This window comes from Epargyreus clarus, unplaced genomic scaffold (genome assembly GCF_041222505.1).
Source record: "Epargyreus clarus isolate Ecla_fem2 unplaced genomic scaffold, WU_Ecla_fem_2.2 ptg000005l, whole genome shotgun sequence".
Taxonomy (NCBI): Eukaryota; Metazoa; Arthropoda; class Insecta; order Lepidoptera; family Hesperiidae; genus Epargyreus; species Epargyreus clarus.
Window position 1 is genome coordinate 5,872,203 of NW_027332213.1, and position 23,736 is coordinate 5,895,938.

Consider the following 23,736-nt stretch of genomic DNA (forward strand, 5'->3'; position numbering starts at 1 on the left):
AAGTTACAGACAGCAAACTTACAGCCTCTATTGGCAATCTCCAATAATTAATCCGTCTTGTTGGCGTAAAGTTGTTGTACTATAATAAGCGTTACGATATTGGTATTTGATCTCAAAACAAGAAAATTATTGATATTCTAGGCATAACTTGTACCTTAAGAAAATTAATTAATAACCTTGCATACAAATATTTTAACGAAACAGTCACAACACATCATAAATAATATCTTAATTTATTGACTAAAATTACCTAAAATATTAGGTACATAATAAATATAATATTTATGTAAATCTTCAACACTTCGTTATCAAGAGTCGTGTGTTACATACAATTATGGAGAGTTGTATTTATTTTCGCGTTAGTCCCAAGATTATTTTTTCTTTAATGTATAGAGATTTCAATATCTTCAATGTGCAATATACAGTTGCCTGAAAAAGCGTATTTATTAGTTCTAAAAACTATCTATTCTAAGTTTAAAGAACTTAATATACCTTAATCAATATCATACACGTAATGGTACTACGAGTATACCATAATAATCAAAATATGACCATGACTTATCAACTAAGTTGGCTGTTAGTATATCAAATAACGTGCAAGTAACTTACCAATTTGGCTCCTTTAAAATAGTTTAATTGTTCTTAAAACCAACATTTTTAATTTTATTATCCTTTCCGTGGTTTTAGTCCAGGACTGGAAGAAAAGAAAATATATCAGAAAAATACATCACTTAAAAACCAAAATAATTTTATTTTTATATAACACAAGTAGGTATATTCACGTATTCCTCTTATATTAATTAGTCAATGCCTTAGAATATAACATATCCTTTAAAAACAATCCTTATAATTGCATTACTGGACAGAGGACTGTCCATTGTGGGGTCTTACGCAGTTTTGAATAACATATTTACACCATGTAATTCTGGTTTGACGGATGTTATTCAAGATGTAAATATCAATTGTTGTCCCACTGCTGGGCACGGGGCTCATTCAGAGTGAAAGAGATTTAGGCCATAGTCCATCGCGCTGGCCAAGTGGGAATTGGTAAGTCATCGTCGTCGCCATCAACCCATTACTGTCCTACTGCTGAGTACAGGTCTCCTCTCATAATGAGAAGGATTAGGCCATAGTCCACCGCGCTGGCCAAAGGCGAATTGGTAGACTTCACATACCTTTGAGATTTTTTTGTATAAATCTTTAAGGTATGCAGATTTCCTCGCGATGTTTTCCTTCACCGTTTTAAGCAAGTGATAATTAATTTCTAATACGCACATAACTTTGAAAAATCAGAAGTGCGTGCCTAAAATTTGAACCTCGGACCCCTTTATTGAAAGGCCAAATTTCTAAACCATTAGGCTATCACTGCTTATTTATGCGGATGATACGCGGATTTTATGCTTCTTTGCGGATTGGTAAACAGCACATCAACTATAAATGATTTTTTTTATCTTCACGTAACCCCACAAAAGTTACCACTTCACAACTATCATTTAAATAGAACACTAACATAATGCCTTTGTAAGCATCTTCTACAGTCTTCACTTGAATATCAGGTAGTTTAGGGTAGTCGTAAAAACAAGGCTGGTTACTATCGTATTCCAATTGGTATATATGTTCGCATATAAATGACTTGAAGTCCTTTGGAATGGGATAGGCGGTGGCAATTTCTAAAAAATAAACAAAAAAAATATGAAATAACAATATTTTGATGGTAATAGAATTGTTTATAGTTCAATTGAGCCGAAACCGTAGCTCTAACTATTTTTACCATCAATGATTTCAACCATTACTATTTTACTCATCATTTGCTATGTTCTGATTTGAAAATTAAGATAAGTTTGAGATACTAACACAAAACAATTATTCCTCACAACATAATTACGATTAACCTCTGGCAGGATTCCTACATATAATGATGAGACAAGATGATTATACTTCTTTGTAAATTTGCTGTAGGAAGTTACTTTACAAAAATATGAAATCTAACCTGTCCCTGGATTTTGCTACTGTGGACTAGATCAAACTCGTTATATTATTAATTCTGCGTTAAACTACATTTTAACACAAACATAGCAAAACTACACTGCGCAAACCGTTGAAGCACGGAACTCCACTACCTACAAATCTCCACAAATAGACATGGCAAACAGTTTCTTGGAAGTAAAATTCAACCACCAATAAGTAAATATCGATGGAAACAGCATCGTAAACTTCAACAAATTCAATATTGAACTGAATCCGCTCAACAATTTTCAACCAGATACCAAGATCGCCTTCCGCCGCACCGGGTACGTCAGGAAACCGAATTTCCGCAAACAGATTGCATTTTGACCTCTACTGGTGTTTCATATGCATACATATAAATACCAAGAAATATTTCCAAGTGGGTAATAAACTGAATTTAGGTTTAACAACGATTTTTTGGTAGGTTAGGAAGCTGGTAAGTAACAACTGCCCATAAATTGCCCAATGTCGTCCACATATAAAGGTATCAGAAATAGGTGTTACGATGGTAGTGGCGAGTAATACTTAAAAGTCTTAAAACTTTCAATATTAAAATTTGCTTGCTAAATTAAACCAATTTATAAGAAAGTAATAAACTTTTCGAAATAAGTGTGTGTGTTTAGAACATTCGACACATGAGGATCATAAAGATATATATGTGACCGAAGGACCTCCATAGAGAAACATGGTGAAGTACACTACATACCGGGCATGGATATTCCTATAGAAAGACTCAAACTCTGCAGTGAGACTTAAGAAGTTATGTGGTCAAAACATTTAAACTGAGAAAAATCATACTGAATTCAAGAATCAGCGCTATTAGCAAGTAAAATAAACATTTCAAGCCACTGAGCTGTCAAATAAACTAATGATCTACGAACTTCCACTAAACCGTCTATTATAAAACTCACCCTTTTCATAGGCCATCTTAGCAATTTCCACGGCGATGCTCACCGATACATTCTTCACTTGAGACAATGGAGGATAAATGCGTCCGATACCTAAATCCTCCTCACTCACGAAGTTTGCTAGCGTCTGAAAAATTTAACTTTATCAATAAATGCTTCTGTTCGTAACTTTTGCTTCATATGAAACATTACTAATAAACAAGCTTAGATGTTTAACTCTCTCAGCGAAAGTATTTCCAAAAGTCCTTAGGACTTCGCTACCTTCATGTCAGAAAATGTACTAAGTTTAGTAATTCAATCCACATTTAGCTTGTACGTTGGTATGTGTTCGTGCTTAGTGGGAAAACATGAAATACTAATGAATAATAGAAAATATAATTTTACGAATAGACAAGGTCTATATTGCACGAGCTGTTGCCCGCGACTTCGCTCGCGTTACGAAGTAATATTTTCATCCTTTATTTTATCCCCTTGGGGGTAGAATTGATCAAAATCCTTTGGTAGCGGATGCCTACGTCATAACATCTACTGGCATGCCAAATTTCAGCCCGATTCGTCCAATGGTTTGGGCTGTGCGTTGATAGATCACTATGTCAGTCAGTCACCTTTGAGTTATATATATTTAAGATTTCTACTTGAAATATATTTCAAATACTAGTATAATTATTATATACTTTTTTATTGAGCAATAGATCTTTGCTAATACAATTTCTACACTATAGTCGCCAACAATAACTAGAACTATTCGACATTTAATAAAGAAAATTTATAGACAAAATCTACAAGGAACTAACTTATCTGAGAGGTAGGATTTTATAAATACCCTGGCAGCAGTCAAAAACATAGTCTCAGGTATTCGATGAGCTCGAACCGCTATCACTCCAAGAGCGATACCAGGGAATATGTAGGAGTTGTTCCCTTGTCCCGTGCGGTACTCCTTGCCTCCGTACTGTACTGGCGGGAAGGGGGATCCCGACGCAAACATACATTTACCCTTGAATAATAAACTGTGCATTATATATTTTAAAATTATATAAGATTTTGAAATGTGGCAGAACTAGTGCAGTGCGATCGGGGAGGAAGTAGCGATACTTCTAGCTGGTAGTAGATTTCTTGCGTTTTAGTACAATGGGCTGACTTGTATAATACTAGCTTTTACCCGCGGCTTTACTCGCGTAAGTGGTCGGTGACAGTACACTTTTTGGGACTTATGGGTACCCTATTTAAGGAGCCCTGACATGACAATTGGTTTTCTAGTAAGGTATGAAAGCGTAGGAAACAAACTTACATTCTCATTTATAATATTAATTAGAGTTAGGCCATTAGGGTGATCGGCTTCCAAGAGAACTCCTATTCTGTATGAAGTTGGCAACATATATCCATGTGCGATGGTGACCACATACCATCAGCTGAAGTACAAGATCGTTTTCTTCTTAATTAAAAAAGAGAAGAAATATTGAATTATCAACCATTTACGTATAAGTTAAGAATCCAACAAACCTCTGTATTGTCGTAAGCAGCTTGCGCAGTACACTCGGCTTTGCTTGTGGGATTCGAAAGAGCGAATATTATCGGTCTTTCTGAATTCTTCGCCATTATTTTCAGAATGTTGGGAGTAAACGCCCCGCCTACCGTTGAACAACCTAGATAGACATACTTTTTATATATTTTTTAGGTATGAGAATCAAAAGTCGGTTGAAATTAATTCTAGAAAGTAATATAGGAGTTCCTTGCAGAATCTTTCAACAGTCCTTTGAAAGCAATGGTAGTAAAAATTGTATGAATTTCGGATTTTACATAAAAAATACGGGGTCCATATCCTAACCATGCTATATTATGCATACTATAATATATAGCAAACTAAAACAATCCCCTGAAGCTTACAATACTAATGCTGCGGCGTTCTGATGCAAAATATAGCTCAGACTTACTTATAATTAAATGAATCCTTAGAAGTATCATAATCATAAAAATCTTTTGAACCAATAAAAAATACATTTTATATTCATGGTGAAATAAATTATACTAAGAGCTTTAAATTATTCCAGACTCTCTCTTCCTTCATTCCTACCACTTAGCATTCCTTGCGGAATTTAATTATATCCTAAGACCTGACAATAAATTATGCAAACTACTGTCTTGAAAAGTATGAATGAATTATTTATACACAACATGTGACCGTGGGTCAAAAGAGCAAAGCTTACTCTTACTAGATAATTTGTTACTTAATAATAGAAATTGCAATGTAACGTAAGTACTTCTACATTACTATTCTAGCTTCCGATCAGCTCTAACTGTCTGTTTGCCAAATGGCAAGGCATAATCTAAACCAGCGGAAAAAGAAGTCAGAAATTTCGAAAAAAAAATGAATGCAAATGGGTACCTATTGACAAGACTAATAAAGGTTTAGAATAAGCATCCTAAAACCTGGGCTTTAGGAATTTGAATAGGGATTATGAGCTTGTAATAACAAGTTTTTAAATACATTCTGGTGTTACACATGCTATTCTGACTCTCACAAAGACAGGCGACTAACCAATTAAACACGTCGGTTTGATCTTAGCGACGCACTCCTCAAAGTTCTTCTGAGGCTCCACATCTTTGCCAAAGTTCTTCGCGTGTTCAGGAACACCACCTTCGCGTTTAGTGGACAATAGTCCATCGACATCGAACATGTATATCTTGTTCTGAGCGTCCTTCTGCTTCAAGCCCTCTTCGACCATCGCCGCTACAGTTAAGTTTGCTATCCCATTTGCTGCCTACAAATATGTACCAAATAGCACCAAAATATTCGTAATACACACATTATGTTTGTACTTTCATACAATTATATATAACCCGTTTATTAAATGTTTCTTTGTAATAAGTAATTTTAAGGGAGATTTACGCGTAATTGTACAAGGAGTCAGTTAAACTATAAATATCCCGGATGTTTTGGGTCCTTAATTAAAAAATCTTTGTAAGCGCAATGCAACGCATTAAAATTATAATAATCAAAAACTGCAATAATTTCTTTGTCATTATTTTACTATTTTGTACAACTGTATAAGTTCTAACTGTATTTAAAAATATCATTCGAATCATTTTTCATGATTTCACTCCATAAGAGGTTCTTTGTTATTTGTTTACCGGCAATTTGATTACACAAAAAAGAACGCGGTAAAATACAACTTCCCCCACAAACAATCTAACAATGGGCGTACTTATCTTCGTTATTTTTCTAGTAAAGTGAATATTCAGACGTTAATAACTCTTGAAAATAATAGATGATCGCGCTGGAGCCCAGGAAACACCGCTTAACGTAATTACTACCGAATACACCACTCCAAATGATTTCTCAAAAGGTTTAGCAATTAATCTTTTTAAAACGATTTTGTGGGAAATACGCCAAGGAACTATGTACATAATTTATTTCATTTGTCAGTTAGAACCATGTCTGATCAGTACCGAAGATCAGTTTTGAAGGTGGTAGAACCCTTTGTGGTTCGACTCCGGCGGCACCACCGCCACACCTATTTCTACCTAATAACAGTAGTGTTAGGCGCTGCTGTGTTCCGGTTTGAAGGGTGTGGTAAGGGAGACAGACTTTTCCGAGGCGTTCCAGCTTAGTCCTCAGGGGTAGCGGCGCATCTGTGCCCGACCTCAGGAAGAAATATCTAATCCTATCTGAGATTGATTACAGATGTCCATGGGCGGCAGTAGCCACTTACCTTCAGGTGGACTGTATGCTTGTCTGCTACTCCTTTATTATAAAAAAAAAAAAAAAACCTATTCAATGATGAGGTTCTTGGGGTACCGTAATTTCGTAATGTAGTTAAGACATTTAATTAAATTAGGCATAATTAGCTGTAAGGCAGTCATAATAAAACATTCCAGTACTTACGATTTGCCTTGCAAAACGGACTTGCCCTACGAAATGAAGACTGAGACCTAGCAAGGATGACTATTCACTAGGATGACATCACGTGAAAATTACACTTGCTTTCCAATATTACGCATTTTCTCTCCAATGGGCGCCGTGGGCCCACGTAGAATATGTATGGTCTGGTACACCGCACGTCCAATTTCTGCTCTATCAAATAACAAACCTTACCAATTTTCAAAAGAAACAGTAAGTACCAATTTGTCCAACTTACTGATCCAGCCCCGAGGAACATATAAATGTTCTCGCTAAGTTTCTTCTTCGTGACCCTCACGGCCGCCATCAGACCAGCTACAGCTACACTCGCGGTACCTTGGATATCATCGTTGAAGGTGCAATAACAATCCCGATACTTGTCCAAAAGACGCGTAGCGTTTATTAGGGCAAAATCTTCGAACTGGAAAAATGGATATGGATACTGATGTTATGTGAGAAGTTTTGAACACTTATTAGAAATTACAGAAGAGCTGACACGTTTAAGGAGTGAATTAAATAAATACCCTAGTTTTATTTTTGTTTGTCAATCGAAATAGTAATAAGTAAATTCATGCGAAAATTAATTGAATTAACCTATTGTATGAACTCTATTGTATCACTATTTTTTGGAGCTGCGCACATAATTTCGGTTACATCCAAAATATGCACAAAGGAACAAGTAGAGGACCTACATAGGTAGTCCCATTAATCGAAATAATAATTTATTCCCATACTTATAATCACTTCTTGTTTAAACTTTAATCTTACATTTTAATAATCCAATGTCAGTTTTATTAGGAATGGCCAAATTCAATGGAGAATTTGTAAGTCGGAAAAAAAAACAAATATATCCATAGGTCCTGTTCTTAACATATATAGACACTTAAGTATAAAGTAAAGTGTACCAAATTGAAAGCGTCGTCGCTTAAGATTTACGATACAAACTAGTTCTGTTCATAAGGAACTACCACACTTGGCCAGTGTCCGAATACCTACTCGACTTCCCTTAAGGAAACTATTTATTCTAGTTGCTTCCGTGCCAGATCTACTTATTGGCATATAACTTTCTTTTCTCAGTCACGAATCTATGAAAGTTCAATGAAAACTAGTTAGTTGTTATCTTGTACTTATGAGCTTATATTATTTTAAAACAGTATTTTTTTTTAAATAATATGTTACGTTGTTTACAATGTAAGGGCCAATACTTAAAGATTAGAGATAGAACATATAGAAAGATCAAAGGTTTTAATGTCTATATACCTACAACATCGTACGCCAAATAAAATCAAAAATATTTCTTTTTAAAATTGATGAACGTATCGATACATAGTACATACCTACTTGTGTGTGCGTGATACACTTAAGAACTACACGTAAGGCATATAGATATTGAGTACAATCGTATGAGCAGAATTTTCTGACGTTTTCGCAAAACATGAACAGATGTTTATGAGAAAGTATATATTTTTTATTTAGATATATAGTTTATGTGAAAGTACATAGGTACTATTAATTAAACCTTTTAAAGAAAACGTAAATTCCCATTTTCCACGAGTAAAACATAAATTACCTGCAGGAGAGTGTTCGGTCCGTATCGCTGAACGCAGGCTTGCATAAATTCATCAACTAGATCGTCGTAGTCCTTGCCGCGAACTCGTTTTTGGCGCAGCCCTATATAAAGAGGGTCTTCTAGAAGACTCTGAGAATATTTAATCGAAAATATTAGACGATTTTATGTATTCGTAGCGTTTATATATGAAAATATAATTGATTTAAACGAACTATCATTCAAATGTAGACAATTCAACAGGACTACATATCGCAATAAAATCTAAGGTTGCTAAGTGAAAATCAGCACAGAAAAACAGCAGAAAACTCCCCATGTCTAGATTTACAAGTGAATAGACCCTAGGGAATAGACACGTACCTAAGTGCCTACTGATATTATATGGTTTACAGTATTTATCCCGATCGTGGAAAATAATGAGAAAACACGATTATAGCTGAGTCTATTAGGATTAGATTCTCATTAATCTTGTTTGCGTTCAAGCAGGCGAACGTAATTTACACGATGTTATTAAGAAGGTGCCATCAGATTCTACGTACTAGCAAGTGCTCTATCTACTATCTCTACTTTTATATGACTTTTGTATATCTAATAGTATTTACTTTTATAGGACTTTTTTTACCTAGTAATTTTTAATCGACATATATATAAATAAATAAGCATGTCAACACTTTTTTGTCCCTTGTGTCGTATATAAAACAATTTATACCTGATTATCAGTACCGAAGTCCAAGGTTATAGGCAGACACTGGTGTGGTTTGATCCCAGCCAGTGCTGTGTAGAGTGCCAGCTTGCCCACAGGAATACCCATCCCGTACGCTCCTAAGTCACCCAAACCCAGGATTCGTTCACCGTCCGTAAACACTATCGCTCTTACGTCATGTTCCGGCCTACAATCATTATAGCATGTTTTACAGACACGCATAATTGAAACAAAATAGCAATTGATTAGCTACACCATTTATTAGCATTATAATTACTATATATGTACATACTTAAGTCTATATTACAAAATCTGTGAAATTTGTACAGTGATTTTAATATTAATTGGGTTTGAATTGTAAAGTGTTTATATTAATTTACTACTTAACATAACACATATCACAGATTATTAGAAATTGGAAGAATATATAAAATGAAAGACTATAACATTGATATCACTTTATTTTTCAATTCAATTAAATTTAATAAGTACAATACCTATACCATGTATCACATAATACATGCACCTTATTGTCATGTATTCTCTAATGGCAACTATAATAACGTAACCATAAGCCTAACGTCTTAATATATAGAGCTTCGATGTGTCTTCGAAGAGAACTGTCTACCTCTTCTAATTAATCTGATATAATTTTATAGCCACATCCCTAACAAGTATGTCCATTTCATATTCCGCTTATTAACATGCGACGGGGTGGGTAATTCTATGAGTTCTTTTGAGAATTCGATTTAAATGCTAGCCGCATTCGTCGGGGGGTGGCGGTTTGATTGGCGCTGAAGACGTTAGAAATTTCACGCCGTTTCGCGTTAACGTCCCCATTTCGGCTTCGAAGAGGGTATCGTTAATAATCTTTTCAGCAAAAAGTCTCTGTTCTGGAGCTAATCGGGATAATTTTAAGGCCCATCCCTTAGCAAGTATGTCTGCTTCGTATTCCGGTCTTTTGAAATATGACGGAGTTGGCATATCAATTTGATCTTCTGAGGGTGCAGTTAGAGTTCGTTTGATTTTTTTACTTGGCGTGGTATGTTCAGGTGAGGATGGTGGTCTAATAGGGTTTCCAAGCGGTATTAGCGATGGTGGTGGAGTTGGCGTCGACTCTTCGACCAATGTTTGCTGTAAGAAAATTGTTACGCTATTAATGACAATAGAGTATTAGTAAACAGTAGGTAAATAGTAAGGATGTATATAATCCATTTGCAATTAAAATGACGTAAATAATTTAATGATTTCAATAAAGTTCTCGTATAAAACATGTCAGTGTGTATGATTCACCTTATTAAATTCGCACTAAACTAAACCATTTAAACTAACATAGGAACATATCTAAAAGATTGCCGACAATTGATTCAATAGTTGGAATGTTGCAAATTGAGCATCACTTAACCATTATGTCGAACAGAAACTTATATTAGACAGAGCACAGTAAATGCATTCAGTTTCAAGTAAAATTTCACGATGTAAACATGCATTCATGCCTTCGATCATTAATAACAACTAAATACATAATCCCATACAAAAATGAACTTAAAAAGTGGCGTCAAACGTGTTTATAAAATTCTAAGCGACAGAATCTAAAATTAATGCAAAATCAACCTTATCACTATTTATAACGGTGTTTTTCAAAAACTGCTTACCAAAAGCAATAAATTTTTACGACATAAGCTAGCTGTCATAAGCTATCACTTTTACAGGTTTGTCACTTGGACAAGGAATTAGTGGAGACGAACTGTGATTACTTTATACGGTTATTATAAATTATAACTTAATATTTTTATTAGGTCGAAGTAATTAATTTTAATGAACATAATAATAATTTATCAATGAAAGTAATATGACGACACAATTTATTATAACTATAAGCAACTATAAGTTAATTTAAACTTAAAATATAACCAAATACAAGTAATTTAATTAAAAAATCAACAAGCTGTTTACGCCGTTACCCAACGAAATATATTGCCGCCGACTAAAGAAATATGTAGTAAACCAACATTTATTTCAATTATTTTTACCCGACTGCCAAGGAAGGGTTTAGTATCGTACTGACCGCCTTACTGTACAGACGACGAAGAAAATGCAGAGGGTATTAATTATTGCTGCTTTGTACTATCTATCCCAAAAAAATAAAAACCGGCGACGACGAAGACTCCATGTTCATCCATTGATTGAGCAGAGAGTTGTTTTTCATCTCCTGAAATATTTTCGAACAATGTGTCCACAATATCCTCCCAGGCTTTGTTTCTTGCATCTTTGTTTTTGTAGAGTGGATCGGATGCATCCCACAATTTCTTCCTCAGGCGTACCTCATCGATAACTCGACCTGTATCCACTTCGTGGTTCGCCATGACTGTACGCGCTGACGACGTCCGCTCCGCTCGTCACTAGAACGCTCACTGAAAGCAGAGGCGCTCGTGCGATCGCCAGCGCCGACAGCTACGCGGGGCCGACGCGCGACGCGTGCGGCCGCGTAGCTATCAGCGCTGACCGCCGTGCGCGCTGATAGCTACGCGTCACTCAAAAACGCTTCCTAGAAGTTCATATATCTCGGCCATCAGCGCTGACGGTGCGCGTGCCGTCAGCGTTTATGTTTTTCGCGCGTATCTTGTATGTTTGTCTTTATTTATTTGATCGGATCTAACAAACGGCTGGATGAATGTCGACAAGTAAGGTGTCATTATATTCATCTCAATGACCCGAGTGTCCTTAGATAGGTGTTAGAAAAAAAATCAAAATGGCGGATTTTTGGCACGAAATAGTAATATTTAAAAAAAAAGTTAACCAAACCTATGGAGTGGGGTATCAAAATAAAGGAAATTAAAAGGAGATTACACACATATTATATGATGTATACATATATATATATAACACATCGGGGTGACTGTCTGACTAAATGCGTAAGTTGCTGCGCCAGACACCAACGTAAAGGGAAACCGCTGAACTTTAGCGTGCTGGAATTTTACACATAGGTTCTTTATATAGCGTGAATGAGCACTACGAGGATAAAATAGGATAATATTGTTTGAACATTTGTTTTTGAAGCATATACCTATTATGAAACTTTCTTGATAAAAATAATGAAACGTCTATTTCACTGTTTTTGAAAATTCTACTTCAGCCTTTATAGCAGTAGTAGTAGTAGTTTTAGCCAGTCGGGTTTTTGATTTTTTAATTAAATTACTTGCTTACTTTGTAGTGACAGAAATCCGTTGTATATTTTTTTCTTAAATTTAGATTTTTTTCCAACACCTATCTAAGGACATTTGGATATTTGAGACGAATATAATAACACCTTAACTGTTGAAATTCACCCAGCCGTATGTTATATCCGAGGGAATAAAATGCAGCTAAAGTCTTCTTATAAAGATACATACAAGATACGTGCAAAAAACATAACCCTTCCTTGGCAGTCGAGTAAAAATAAAAATACGGAATCAACAGGCTGCCATTAATTCCCTTGAATAAAGTGAGTTTATTGGAAAACAGTCTTTTCGATGGATTTTTATTTTTTTTCGTATCTTTTTTGGCAATCTTATTTTAGTGTATCGTTCGTCAATAGACTTTATTATAATAATTCTATGACTATTGCCGCAGCAGTTGGATGAAAAGACATCATAAAATATATTAAATAATACTGTATATAAATATTAAATAATTACTTAATAATTTAATTTCACTCATTTACTATTTACTCATTGCCTAACCTTTTAGGTAATACGGGCATATGTTTAATTATTATACAAAACAAATATTTTTATATAACAAAAAAAAAGAAAAAAAAAAATTAAATTAAATAAAAAAATATAAAACAATAGCGTCTCCATTCAAGTTAGAACAGAGTCACCATGTTACCCGAACAAATCAAGTGGGCATGCAGTAGTAAGAATTGTACGTTTAATAACAGACTTTACAATTTAAATGGTTTATACATTCTGACCTAATCTAAAAGCGCACCCAAATAGACATTTGGGTGCGCTTTTTTCGTCGCGGCATTTTTTTGTCGCTGATTGTGTATCTAGTTCTTATTAGTGATCGAAGATTCATGCCGACCTTGTGCAAAAATAATAATCAAATAAAATAAATACATACGTAATACCTGTACCTATTATTTAAGTCTCAGGTTTCTTAGTCATTTCTGTTTTTTTGGTGCCGAACGTATAAGGGCAAGACAAGTTACATCGAAAAGCAATAAGAGTTCAATCAACTCTTTAATCTCAACAATCGTTCAACTACAACGACATTATAAGTAATATTTCAATAAGAAAATTAAAACATTAAACTTGTTTGATAAAGAACTCGAACCTATCTTCATTTGTAAGTTAAGATTTTTGATAACAGACAGACACTAGCCAAGTATGATTATAAAATAAACTATTTTTTAGAGCGGCAACTCTGTGTTGTCGCCATTTTATTTACCTACTTTCAATGACATTCACTGTGGTCATTCAGTCTGTATTATCTCAGATGTCTCATTCGTCGCCTGAAATTCAGAGCACTCAAAGTAACATTGTGTGTCTTTACGACACGACTGTTAAAATATACGTCGAATGCTACCTTTTTAAATAAAATAACTGTAGCGCGGGAACACTTTTCGGTTTTATTATTTAAAAAAAAAGAAGGTTCGATTTGCCCGACGGATCCCCAAACATCGTACGATGTCCTTGCCGGCGCCTGACCAATCAGGAGCGATCGTACGATGTGCAAGGATACCGCGCATGCGCCTGAGCTTATGCCTTGCGCCGTGTTTTTGAGAATAAAGCGGAGTTGCTTTGGAGCCGCGCGAGTGAATGCGTCTGCGCGCCAGCGTCTTCCGTCGAGGCCCCTTTTGTTAAATCTAAGTTTTTGTTAAACAATCCAAGTTTTTTTATAATAAATAAAAGTTTTGTTATAAATTGTCGCCCAACTCAGCGGCCGAACGTATTCTTTAGTTTCGGATAGTGGAAAATGCCGACGACGAGACAGCGTGTTGTGGAGAAGGAGGACGTCGTTCCAGTGGAGGACTCTAGCTCCACTGGGGAAGAGCCTGTTACCGGCGCGACGGCGCCGACGCAGTATGGACCTTCTGAACAATTTCTGTCCACATTACTGGAAAACATCGCGAAGACGCAAGCGGAGGCAAATAAGGCGCTTATCAACGCGCTGCTCGCGGCGCCTCGTGGAGTCGTGAACTCCGAGGCGTCGTCTCCTGAGGTAGCGGCTGGCCCGACGAGTCCGACGACGGCTGCGATGACGTCGTCGTTCATAGACCACGGGGCAGTACCGGCCGCAGGCGGCAACTTCACCGCGTGTACGGCGCGGTTTGACGGCGCATCAAACGACCCAGAAGTACTGGAGGCGTTTCTGGACTCCGTGGGAGTGTATAAGGAGTGCGCCAATGTTTCCGACGTGCACGCGCTGCGAGGCCTGCCTATGCTCCTCTCCGGGGACGCCGCCGTGTGGTGGCGCGGCGTACGAGACTACGTGACTACGTGGGCGGATGCGAAGATGCGTTTGCGGGCCATGTATGGTGCTCCTCGACCAGCGTACAAAGTGTTGCGTGAGGTGTTTGCCCGCGAGCAAAGAGAAGTGCAAAGTGACAAATTTATTAATGGCATTAGGTCCCTTATTGCGCAATTGCCATATCGTTTAGCGGACGAGTTACAAGTAGACATTGTGTACGGACTCCTAGACCGGCGTATTCGCAAACGTGTTCCCCGCGAGTGTGTGATAGATTTAAATCATTTGATTGAGAGGGCACGGGTAGCGGAAGACGCGGCACGAGAAGTAAAATCCAGTCAGGCAAGTGCAAAGCGAACCTCGGGTAAGTCCAATGAAAGTTTTCCCGCGCTTACTGATTCGACTGAGTTACCGCGTAATACAAGGAGACCGCGTTGCAGCGCTTGTAGAAAATTCGGGCATTCAGTAGATGAGTGTGTTAATCAGTCACGAGTAGGTGGACCGAATAAAGTAATTAAGTGTTATGGTTGTGGGAAAGTAGGCGTGATTAGGTCGAAATGCGACGTGTGTAATAATTATAACGCTAAGCCCACAGATTTCCACGTTGCTGTTGTCGAAGCGACGAGAACGAAAATGTTAGGTTCGGACACCGCGCGTAAATGTGACCGTAAATGTACGTCCGACGCCGGACACGAGTCCGACGTCGTTGGTAGGTCTGATCATGTACAGAAGTTAGACGTCAAAAGTAGGTATAATTTCGAGTGTACGTCCGACGCCAGACACGGGTCTGACGTCGATGATAGGGTCGACAGCGTACAGGACTCTGATGTCGACGGAAGGTCAGAGGTCAAGTGCACGTACGACGTCAGATGCGAGTCTGACGTCGAACACTACTTTGATGTCGATTTTAGTACCGTTACAAGTAAGAGTGCTATTCAACCGTTATTGAATATTAGCGTTATGGGTCGTCGAGGTGTGGCAGTTATGGATACTGGTGCTACACATTGCATAGCCAGTCCGTCCCTGTATAAAATATTATTAGACTCTAACATAAAATTTAGGAATGTCGAATATAGGATACGTTTAGCAGATGGCTCTCGAGTAGAACGGGAGTTATTGGAAGCCAGCGTTACAGTGACCGTAGAAGGTCGCGAGATACAGACGGATTTTTTTGGTACTGCCTGGCGATAATACTAGGACACTCCTTGGTATCGAGTTTCTGTCCCGTGCGGGTATAGTGATGGACGTTGCGCAGGGTAAGTGGACATTCGCGGACGAACCCGATCGTCACTATTATTTTAGGCAAGAGCACTCGCGGAACGCCCCCGCGAAAGAATTGATGTTCGCCAGTTCCGCAGATCTCTCCTTGCGCGCCGATGAGGGAATCAAACTTACTCACCAGCAGAGACGTACTTTAGATGATTTTATACAGCGAAGAACCGCGCAGTTCGCCCTGAATGGACCTGCAACGGAGTTCGCAGTACATCATATAAAGGTAAAGCCAAACCAGGAGCCAATCGCGTCGCCGCCATATCGTTTATCCCAAAATAGGAAAGAAGCTCTACAGAACGAACTAGAGAAGCTCCTTCGAGATGACGTCATCGAGGAATGTGAGTCCCCTTGGGCCTCTAATGTCGTACTAGTATCGAAGAAAGGGGGTGGATGGAGACTGTGTATTGATTACAGGAAACTCAATGCCGTCACCGAGCCAGACCGGTACCCGCTCCCTCGCATGGAAGACATACTGCATGCAGCCAAGACTAGTAATTTCATGACGACATTAGATCTAAGGTCGGGATATCATCAGGTGAACGTGGCACTTGAAGATCAAGACAAGACAGCTTTTACGAGTCCATTAGGTACGTATAGGTTTAAACGTATGCCAATGGGATTGCGTAATTCAGGAGCTACATTTCAGAGGCTCATTGATCGTTTTCGATCTAACCTGAAAGGTATTGAACTATTTGCTTACTTGGACGATTTGGTAGTACTATCTCCTGGGCCCTTCGAGAGACATTTAGCAGATCTGGAAGCGGTTTTCGAGCGACTGGAAATGTTCAAGCTGCGTGTTAACAGGGAGAAAAGCCATTTCGCGTGTGATCAGGTAAAGTTTTTGGGCCATGTGATCGTTCCGGGAGGTATCCAAATGGACCCCGAAAAGACTGCTGCGATTGAGAGTATGGGAAGCCCAAATAATGTCAAAGAGTTAAAGTGTTTTATACAAACTGCAAGTTGGTTTCGTCGTTTTATCAATAATTACGCAGAGGTGGCGAGACCCCTCACGAACCTATTGAAGAAGACCAGCTCCTGGAAGTGGGGTGCTGAAGAAAAACAAGCGTTCGAGCATATTAAAAATCTTTTGGTAAGTGCTCCAATTCTGCGACAAGCAGATGAGACGAAACCTTTTATTCTTTGCACAGATAGCAGTGCATACTGTTTAGGTGCGGTTTTGATGCAGGGGGAGGGCCCTGACGAAAGACCGATAGAGTATGCGAGCCGACTCCTTACTAGCGCTGAACGAAATTACTCGACGACAGAGCGCGAGGCCTTGGCGGTCGTATGGGCTGTAGGTAAGTTCCGTGGCTATATAGAAGGAGCGAAGATTACTGTTCGGACAGATCATCAGCCACTACGCTGGCTTATGAGCCAACGGTCACCGTGCGGACGACTGGCTCGATGGGCTCTGGTGTTGCAGGAGTTCGACCTTGTCATCGAATACACGCCCGGTCGGTCTAACGTAGTGGCAGATACGCTGTCACGCCCAGCATGTGCGCAAGACCCGGACTCCGATATGTATATGGCAATTGTAGATATGCCGAGGCGAAGCAAAGCTGACGTCCGTGAAAACCAGCGAAAGGACCCAGAGGTGTGCAAGATCATCGACGATCTTGAAGCTGACGAACCCTCAAGGGGGAGACCCTGGTCAGATAAAGGTTTCACTATATCTGACGGCATTTTATACAGGTACAGCTTGGAGTCCGACGAAGATGAAGAAGCGTGTCTAGTAGTGCCAGAGCATGAGCGCGCGAAAGTGATGGAGGATTTACATGATGCACCTACAGCAGGTCACTTAGGTGTGGAGCGAACATTGCACCGAGTGCGCGCGCGGTTTTATTGGCCCGGCATGCGCAAATTTGCGACTAATTATATAAAAGGATGTACACTATGCCAGAGATATAAGGCGGATAACAGGAAGCCGGCGGGATTGTTGCAAACTCCGGCCGTGTCCAGACGATTCGAAGTAGTTTCTGTGGATCTCTTCGGACCCCTCGTTGAGACGTCTAGGAAGAATCGATGGATCCTGATTGTGGAAGATGTAAGTTCACGTTGGGTGGAACTTTTTCCACTGCAGCAGGCCACCAGCGCCGAGTGCGCTCTAACTTTGACCAACGAGGTGTTTCTTAGGTATGGCGTGCCACGTCGTCTAATCAGTGACAATGGTGTGCAGTTCGTGAGTGAGGTGACGCAGCAGGTTTGTCACGTGTTGGGGATAACTCAGTCACTCACTCCATATTATCATCCTCAAGCCAACCCGATTGAGCGGAAAAATAGAGACCTCAAACCTCAGCTGGCCATACTCGTAGGTCAAGACCATTCTACGTGGGATCTGCATCTTGCGTCGGTGAGGTTCGCTATGAACTCTGGGATCACTGCTAGCACCGGATTTTCCCCAGCTTATCTTACCTTTGGGAGAGAGCTGAGAGCACCATCAGATTCTGCGTCGGATATGAGAGTTATCGTTGAGAATGATAATTTTGTGCCAGCTATTACTCCATACCTGAAGAGGATAGCCTGCACGTTGGAAGACGCCAGAGATACCCATGAGAGAGCGCAGGATACCCAGAAAAGGAACGCTGATAAGGGACGAAGGACGCCGCCCGCGTATCGAGTGGGAGATTTAGTTTTACTAAGGACTCAGGGGCAGAACGAGGTAGGTCGCGGACAGTCCGTGAAGTTTGTGCCACGTCGCGACGGCCCATACAAAATCAAATGTAAAGTAAGCCCCACATCCTACGTGCTACAAAGTACGCGTAGCGATGATGAGATAGGTAGATATCACGTCTCGCATTTAACGCCATTTGTAGGTCCAATCGAACCTCCAGTGAGGGAAAAGCGTAGGCGCGGTAGGCCTCGTCGATTAATCGCGGAATGCTAGCCCAACTGCGAGGGCGCTAAGTAGGGCTATAGGGGGAGGATGTAGCGCGGGAACACTTTTCGGTTTTATTATTTAAAAAAAAAGAAGGTTCGATTTGCCCGACGGATCCCCAAACATCGTACGATGTCCTTGCCGGCGCCTGACCAATCAGGAGCGATCGTACGATGTGCAAGGATACCGCGCATGCGCCTGAGCTTATGCCTTGCGCCGTGTTTTTGAGAATAAAGCGGAGTTGCTTTGGAGCCGCGCGAGTGAATGCGTCTGCGCGCCAGCGTCTTCCGTCGAGGCCCCTTTTGTTAAATCTAAGTTTTTGTTAAACAATCCAAGTTTTTTTATAATAAATAAAAGTTTTGTTATATAACTGATATTACCTATATATTATCTTTTAAATTTACTCACCTCACAAATTTCAGAACCATCCACTGCCATTTGATCTTTAACAAAAATCATATCGTTATAATACCATAAAGTTGGTTCTGCGTCATCACTCGATCCGCCGTGTAACTGCCTACGATATATCTTCTGGCATTCCTTATTGAAATTCGTTCGCAAGATATTGATTTTCTTTTTCAATTTGTCCTCATCGTAATCGGGCCTGTATTTTTTTAATACATTCAGTATTTTTTGCAATGCGAGACACCTTTTCGTTTTGTTGGTGTAATCCCTTAACTTCACTTTCCATAACTCTGGACACTCGCGATATAATGATATTAAAAGCAAAACGAACCCTCGCTCCGTAATGGGTTCAATCGCTTCTACATTATTTATATTGGATTGTGAGTGCGATACGTCCGCCATATCTTTAGACTGGTAAGCGAATGAACGACCGATTGTCAATTGCACGGCAAAACCACAGCAAAACGATCAATGGCGACGTCAGTACGATTTGACAGCGTGATCAATCATAATAGGTACCGTGCAAACAATAATCGGTCTTACTGCTTGGTAGGACTGTCTTTTAGATCGATTTATACTGAGGGCACATAGAACTTTCTAACATTAACTGTATACATAACGTCAACGAGTATCAATCATCCATATTGACAATTCCAATTGACCTGACAGTTTCGAATTCACATTAATCTTCTACGGATTATAGGTATTCATGTTATCAATTGTATATTTCTTACTCGTAGAAGATATTTGTATAAAAATACATAAATATTCTCTGTTAAGTACACAGAGAATATTTATGTATTTTTTTGAATTATTATTATTTTATATTTAGAACGGAACTGTAGCAACCTTACCAATTTTTCAAAATCTCCAAAACGTGACCTTTGTCGTTGACGGTTATAAAAAGGCCCCTTGCCCTTCTATAAATAAGCCCGAACCTTTGACAAGCGAGCCCCACAGTAGGTGTATAAACAATAGGCAGATATTTCTCAATATTCTGGGCTAGAAGGCTGAAGAAAAGCTTTTCATTGGTATCCTAAAAATATAATAGATACGTGAAATATATCTCCTAAATTGAAAATAATTACTTTGTTTAAGAAACTCACAATACTTCATATCAAATAAAGAAATTAAACATGATGTACATTATAATTAAGAAAGTACCTACTTACTCATCAACTATATGTAATTAACTAAAACACTAGACTAGGCATAGGCTTAACCATTAATTAAAATCTATTTCGTTAATTACCTGAAGCTCCACAAGGTAAAGGTACTTATTCAAATCGTCCTGATACCTATCAATTGAAATTCTACAAATATTGAGCTGTTCTTCTTGTGTCTTATAATCAGGCGCCAATAGCCCGTGAATACCCAAAGCCTGTCTCTCTCGAAGCGTAAAAGCGAGACCCTAAAATATTAACACCCAATACATTATGATTATTTATCATCTTATTGTCCCACTACGCACGGATCTCATAATGAGAAGGATTTAGGCCCAGTTATCGTGGTAATCAACTGCTGATTTATTTACTAAACACAAGTTTAATTTTTTACACAACTCAACTTCACGATTTTTTTTTTTCAAATCTCACAAAACTCAGTTCTTAATGCGCTCTCCACCGTCACAATATAAATAAACCCAATTTGTTTTATTTATTTGTAACCTTTAGGCTGAGACCGCACTGCGATTAAACGCACGCGTTTAACCGCAAGACTGAAACCGCTAAAATATAAAACATATTGCTTTCTATACAAGTGCACGCACTAGTGACTTTTTCAGTCGACTGATTTATTGTTACATTTTGACCGCGGCTTGTTTAAAGAGCGGTTTTTTGTCTCCCATAGTAATTGTATGGTGGGGCATTGATATAAACTAAAGATATGTTACTAGTGGGTAAAACATGAAATATACAAAATACACCAATTGGAGTGAATCGACTCCAGCCGCTCTCGCGGCGGCGTAGTAACTGACACGTATGTATGTCACTGTATACGTTTAACGTCATTATTTTAGTCTTCTAAGCCTCAAAATGCCTTCTTGGGCAATGCTTAAATGTACAAATTATGCAAAAAAATACCCAAGATTCATGGAATCACATTTCACAAGTAAATGAGGAGAAATCATTATATCTTGATTGTTTTTCGTGCTTGGTCCGCTATAATTACGTAACTGACAAAATAGAGATAACGTATTCCTTCCACAAGTAGTAATAGAGAAGCAAAATTTACGTACATATTTACGTATGAATGAATGAGTTACTTTCGGGTAAGCAAAAAGAAAAACGTGTATTTGTGTGTTTAGTGTAACACTTATTTGTGTTGTTTTGTGGGCAGGTAACATATCTATAGTTTTAAATATCATTGGTTTTTTATTCAGTCTCTAACCCCACAACACGTGCTGTTCGCCTGAAATCTATGATGAGACTGAAATAAAATTAAGCCAAAAGAAAACCGCAGTGCGTGTTCGTATGCGTTTTGGCGTTTTCAGCTTTTTTTATTCAGTCTGCGTTTAATCGCAAGACTGAAACCGCTAAAATATAAAACATATTGCTTTCTATACAAGTGCACGCACTAGTGACTTTTTCAGTCGACTGATTTATTGTTACATTTTGACCGCGGCTTGTTTAAAGCGCGGTTTTTTGTCTCCCATAGTAATTGTATGGTGGGGCACTGATATAAACTAAAGATATGTTACTAGTGGGTAAAACATGAAATATACAAAATACACCAATTGGAGTGAATCGACTCCAGCCGCTCTCGCGGCGGCGTAGTAACTGACACGTATGTATGTCACTGTATACGTTTAACGTCATTATTTTAGTCTTCTAAGCCTCAAAATGCCTTCTTGGGCAATGCTTAAATGTACAAATTATGCAAAAAAATACCCAAGATTCATGGAATCACATTTCACAAGTAAATGAGGAGAAATCATTATATCTTGATTGTTTTTCGTGCTTGGTCCGCTATAATTACGTAACTGACAAAATAGAGATAACGTATTCCTTCCACAAGTAGTAATAGAGAAGCAAAATTTACGTACATATTTACGTATGAATGAATGAGTTACTTTCGGGTAAGCAAAAAGAAAAACGTGTATTTGTGTGTTTAGTGTAACACTTATTTGTGTTGTTTTGTGGGCAGGTAACATATCTATAGTTTTAAATATCATTGGTTTTTTATTCAGTCTCTAACCCCACAACACGTGCTGTTCGCCTGAAATCTATGATGAGACTGAAATAAAATTAAGCCAAAAGAAAACCGCAGTGCGTGTTCGTATGCGTTTTGGCGTTTTCAGCTTTTTTTATTCAGTCTGCGTTTAATCGCAGTGCGGTCTCAGCCTTACGCAAACGCTAAACAGATTTATCCAAAATATATTTATGCTAATAATCACAAAAAATGGAAAATCGGCGGATTTTCGTGCAGAATCTTGTGAAATAATAAAATTACTCAATAAGGAATTTTCGTTTACTGAATAGCTGAGCGACAAAGTATGCCATTAATTTGCCCTGACGATTAAAATTAAGATCCTCGAATGTTATTACATAATTTTGTTAGGGCTGACTGATTGTTTACGTTTAATTATTAAATGAAAATGTTAAGAAATTTTAACATTATAAACAAAGTAAATCAATTTCATGCTAAGAAAAAGTTATGATTGAAGTTGAAGATGATTTCGTCTGAAAACATATACCTATTTTCTATATGGATGAATATGATAAAAAAGGCGATGTGTCGACCCTACTGTGTAGGCATAAACGGCAGAGATAGTAAATTCTAAGGCACAATAATTAATTAATGTTCATTACATTTCAATACTATTATATTTCTTAAAACAGTAGGTACTGTTCATATTCAGAGAACGTTTAATAAATGCAGTTTATTACCTTATTCAGACGAGGGTCTCTCAAATGGTCAATACCCCTGACCATATTCGGACATATTATATTTCCAGTTACTTCATTGAAATATCTTGTAATTATATCTAAATCCCGAACTCTAGTAAACTCCAGTAAAACACGACCTAAGACTCTTTTTTTTTGAAGGAATTTTACATGTCTGGAAAAAGGAAGTAGTGTTTTTACGGAAGAATTCACTTACCAGCATTAACCCTCAAACCAAAATACAGCAGAGCTACTACAGTACCTAGTCTAGTGTTTAGATATGCCCCGATACTCTCAAAGCCAAACCACGAAGTCGTACAACTTTACAATAAATCATTATTAAACTAATTGTAATAATTTTATTAAAAGCAGTCATTTCGATTTTTTATTAAATATCAAAACCAAATTAATACTTACATAAATACCTTCGAAATCGAAGAAAGCATTTCAAAAATGAATGTCACCCATTAGCAAAAGCCCAAAATGACGCATATCAATCAAAATAAACCATCTATGGACATCAATTTCAATCACTAATCATCACTATTTCTTCTTTTTCTTACTCTATGATGAAAAAAATGTCTTTGTTTTAAGGCAAGAAAAGGTCCTGTCCGCCTGCGAGCTGCTCTTCTGCGTATCACTTGCATCCTATAGTTTTATAAGCACTTTTCTTGTCGTGGTTGCCTCACGTGTCGCGAAGGAGCACAGAGTTAATTCACGCGTGCTGGTGAGACACGCGTGCGTGACAATACAAGGCCCTTAA

At 38.2% G+C, this 23,736-nt stretch overlaps 1 protein-coding gene across 2 annotated transcripts; it reads right to left on the reverse strand.

Annotated features, from left to right (window-relative positions):
* Nucleotides 1-228: 228 nt before the first annotated feature.
* On the reverse strand, nt 229-23,518 carry LOC140757988 (NADP-dependent malic enzyme-like). Of its 2 annotated transcripts, XM_073093923.1 has the most exons (14): nt 23,391-23,518; nt 22,977-23,148; nt 20,342-20,500; nt 19,944-20,125; nt 9,090-9,270; nt 8,384-8,512; nt 7,052-7,234; nt 5,452-5,674; nt 4,416-4,558; nt 3,739-3,909; nt 2,919-3,042; nt 1,511-1,670; nt 610-694; nt 229-429 (listed from the first exon to the last, which is right to left on the reverse strand). In XM_073093923.1, exons 1-13 carry the CDS (start codon nt 23,417-23,419, stop codon nt 667-669), a joined length of 1,884 nt encoding a protein of 627 aa, XP_072950024.1. In that variant the 5' UTR covers nt 23,420-23,518; the 3' UTR covers nt 229-429; nt 610-666. The 2 variants fall into 2 exon arrangements, with proteins under 2 accessions (XP_072950024.1, XP_072950025.1); XM_073093924.1 differs by lacking the exons at nt 229-429; nt 1,511-1,670.
* Between the last annotated feature and the right edge of the window lie 218 nt (nt 23,519-23,736).

Bases quoted from the DNA above. Each gene is read 5' to 3' on its own strand.
- LOC140757988 (XM_073093923.1), bottom strand. From the start codon at position 23,419: ATGCTTTCTTCGATTTCGAAGGTATTTAT. The intron at 20,501-22,976 runs GTAATAAACTGC...TTAATATTTTAG, and splicing joins GAGACCCTCGTCTGAATAAG to GGTCTCGCTTTTACGCTTCG. The intron at 3,910-4,415 runs GTTTGTTGGATT...TTATTATTCAAG, and splicing joins CTGCTTACGACAATACAGAG to GGTAAATGTATGTTTGCGTC.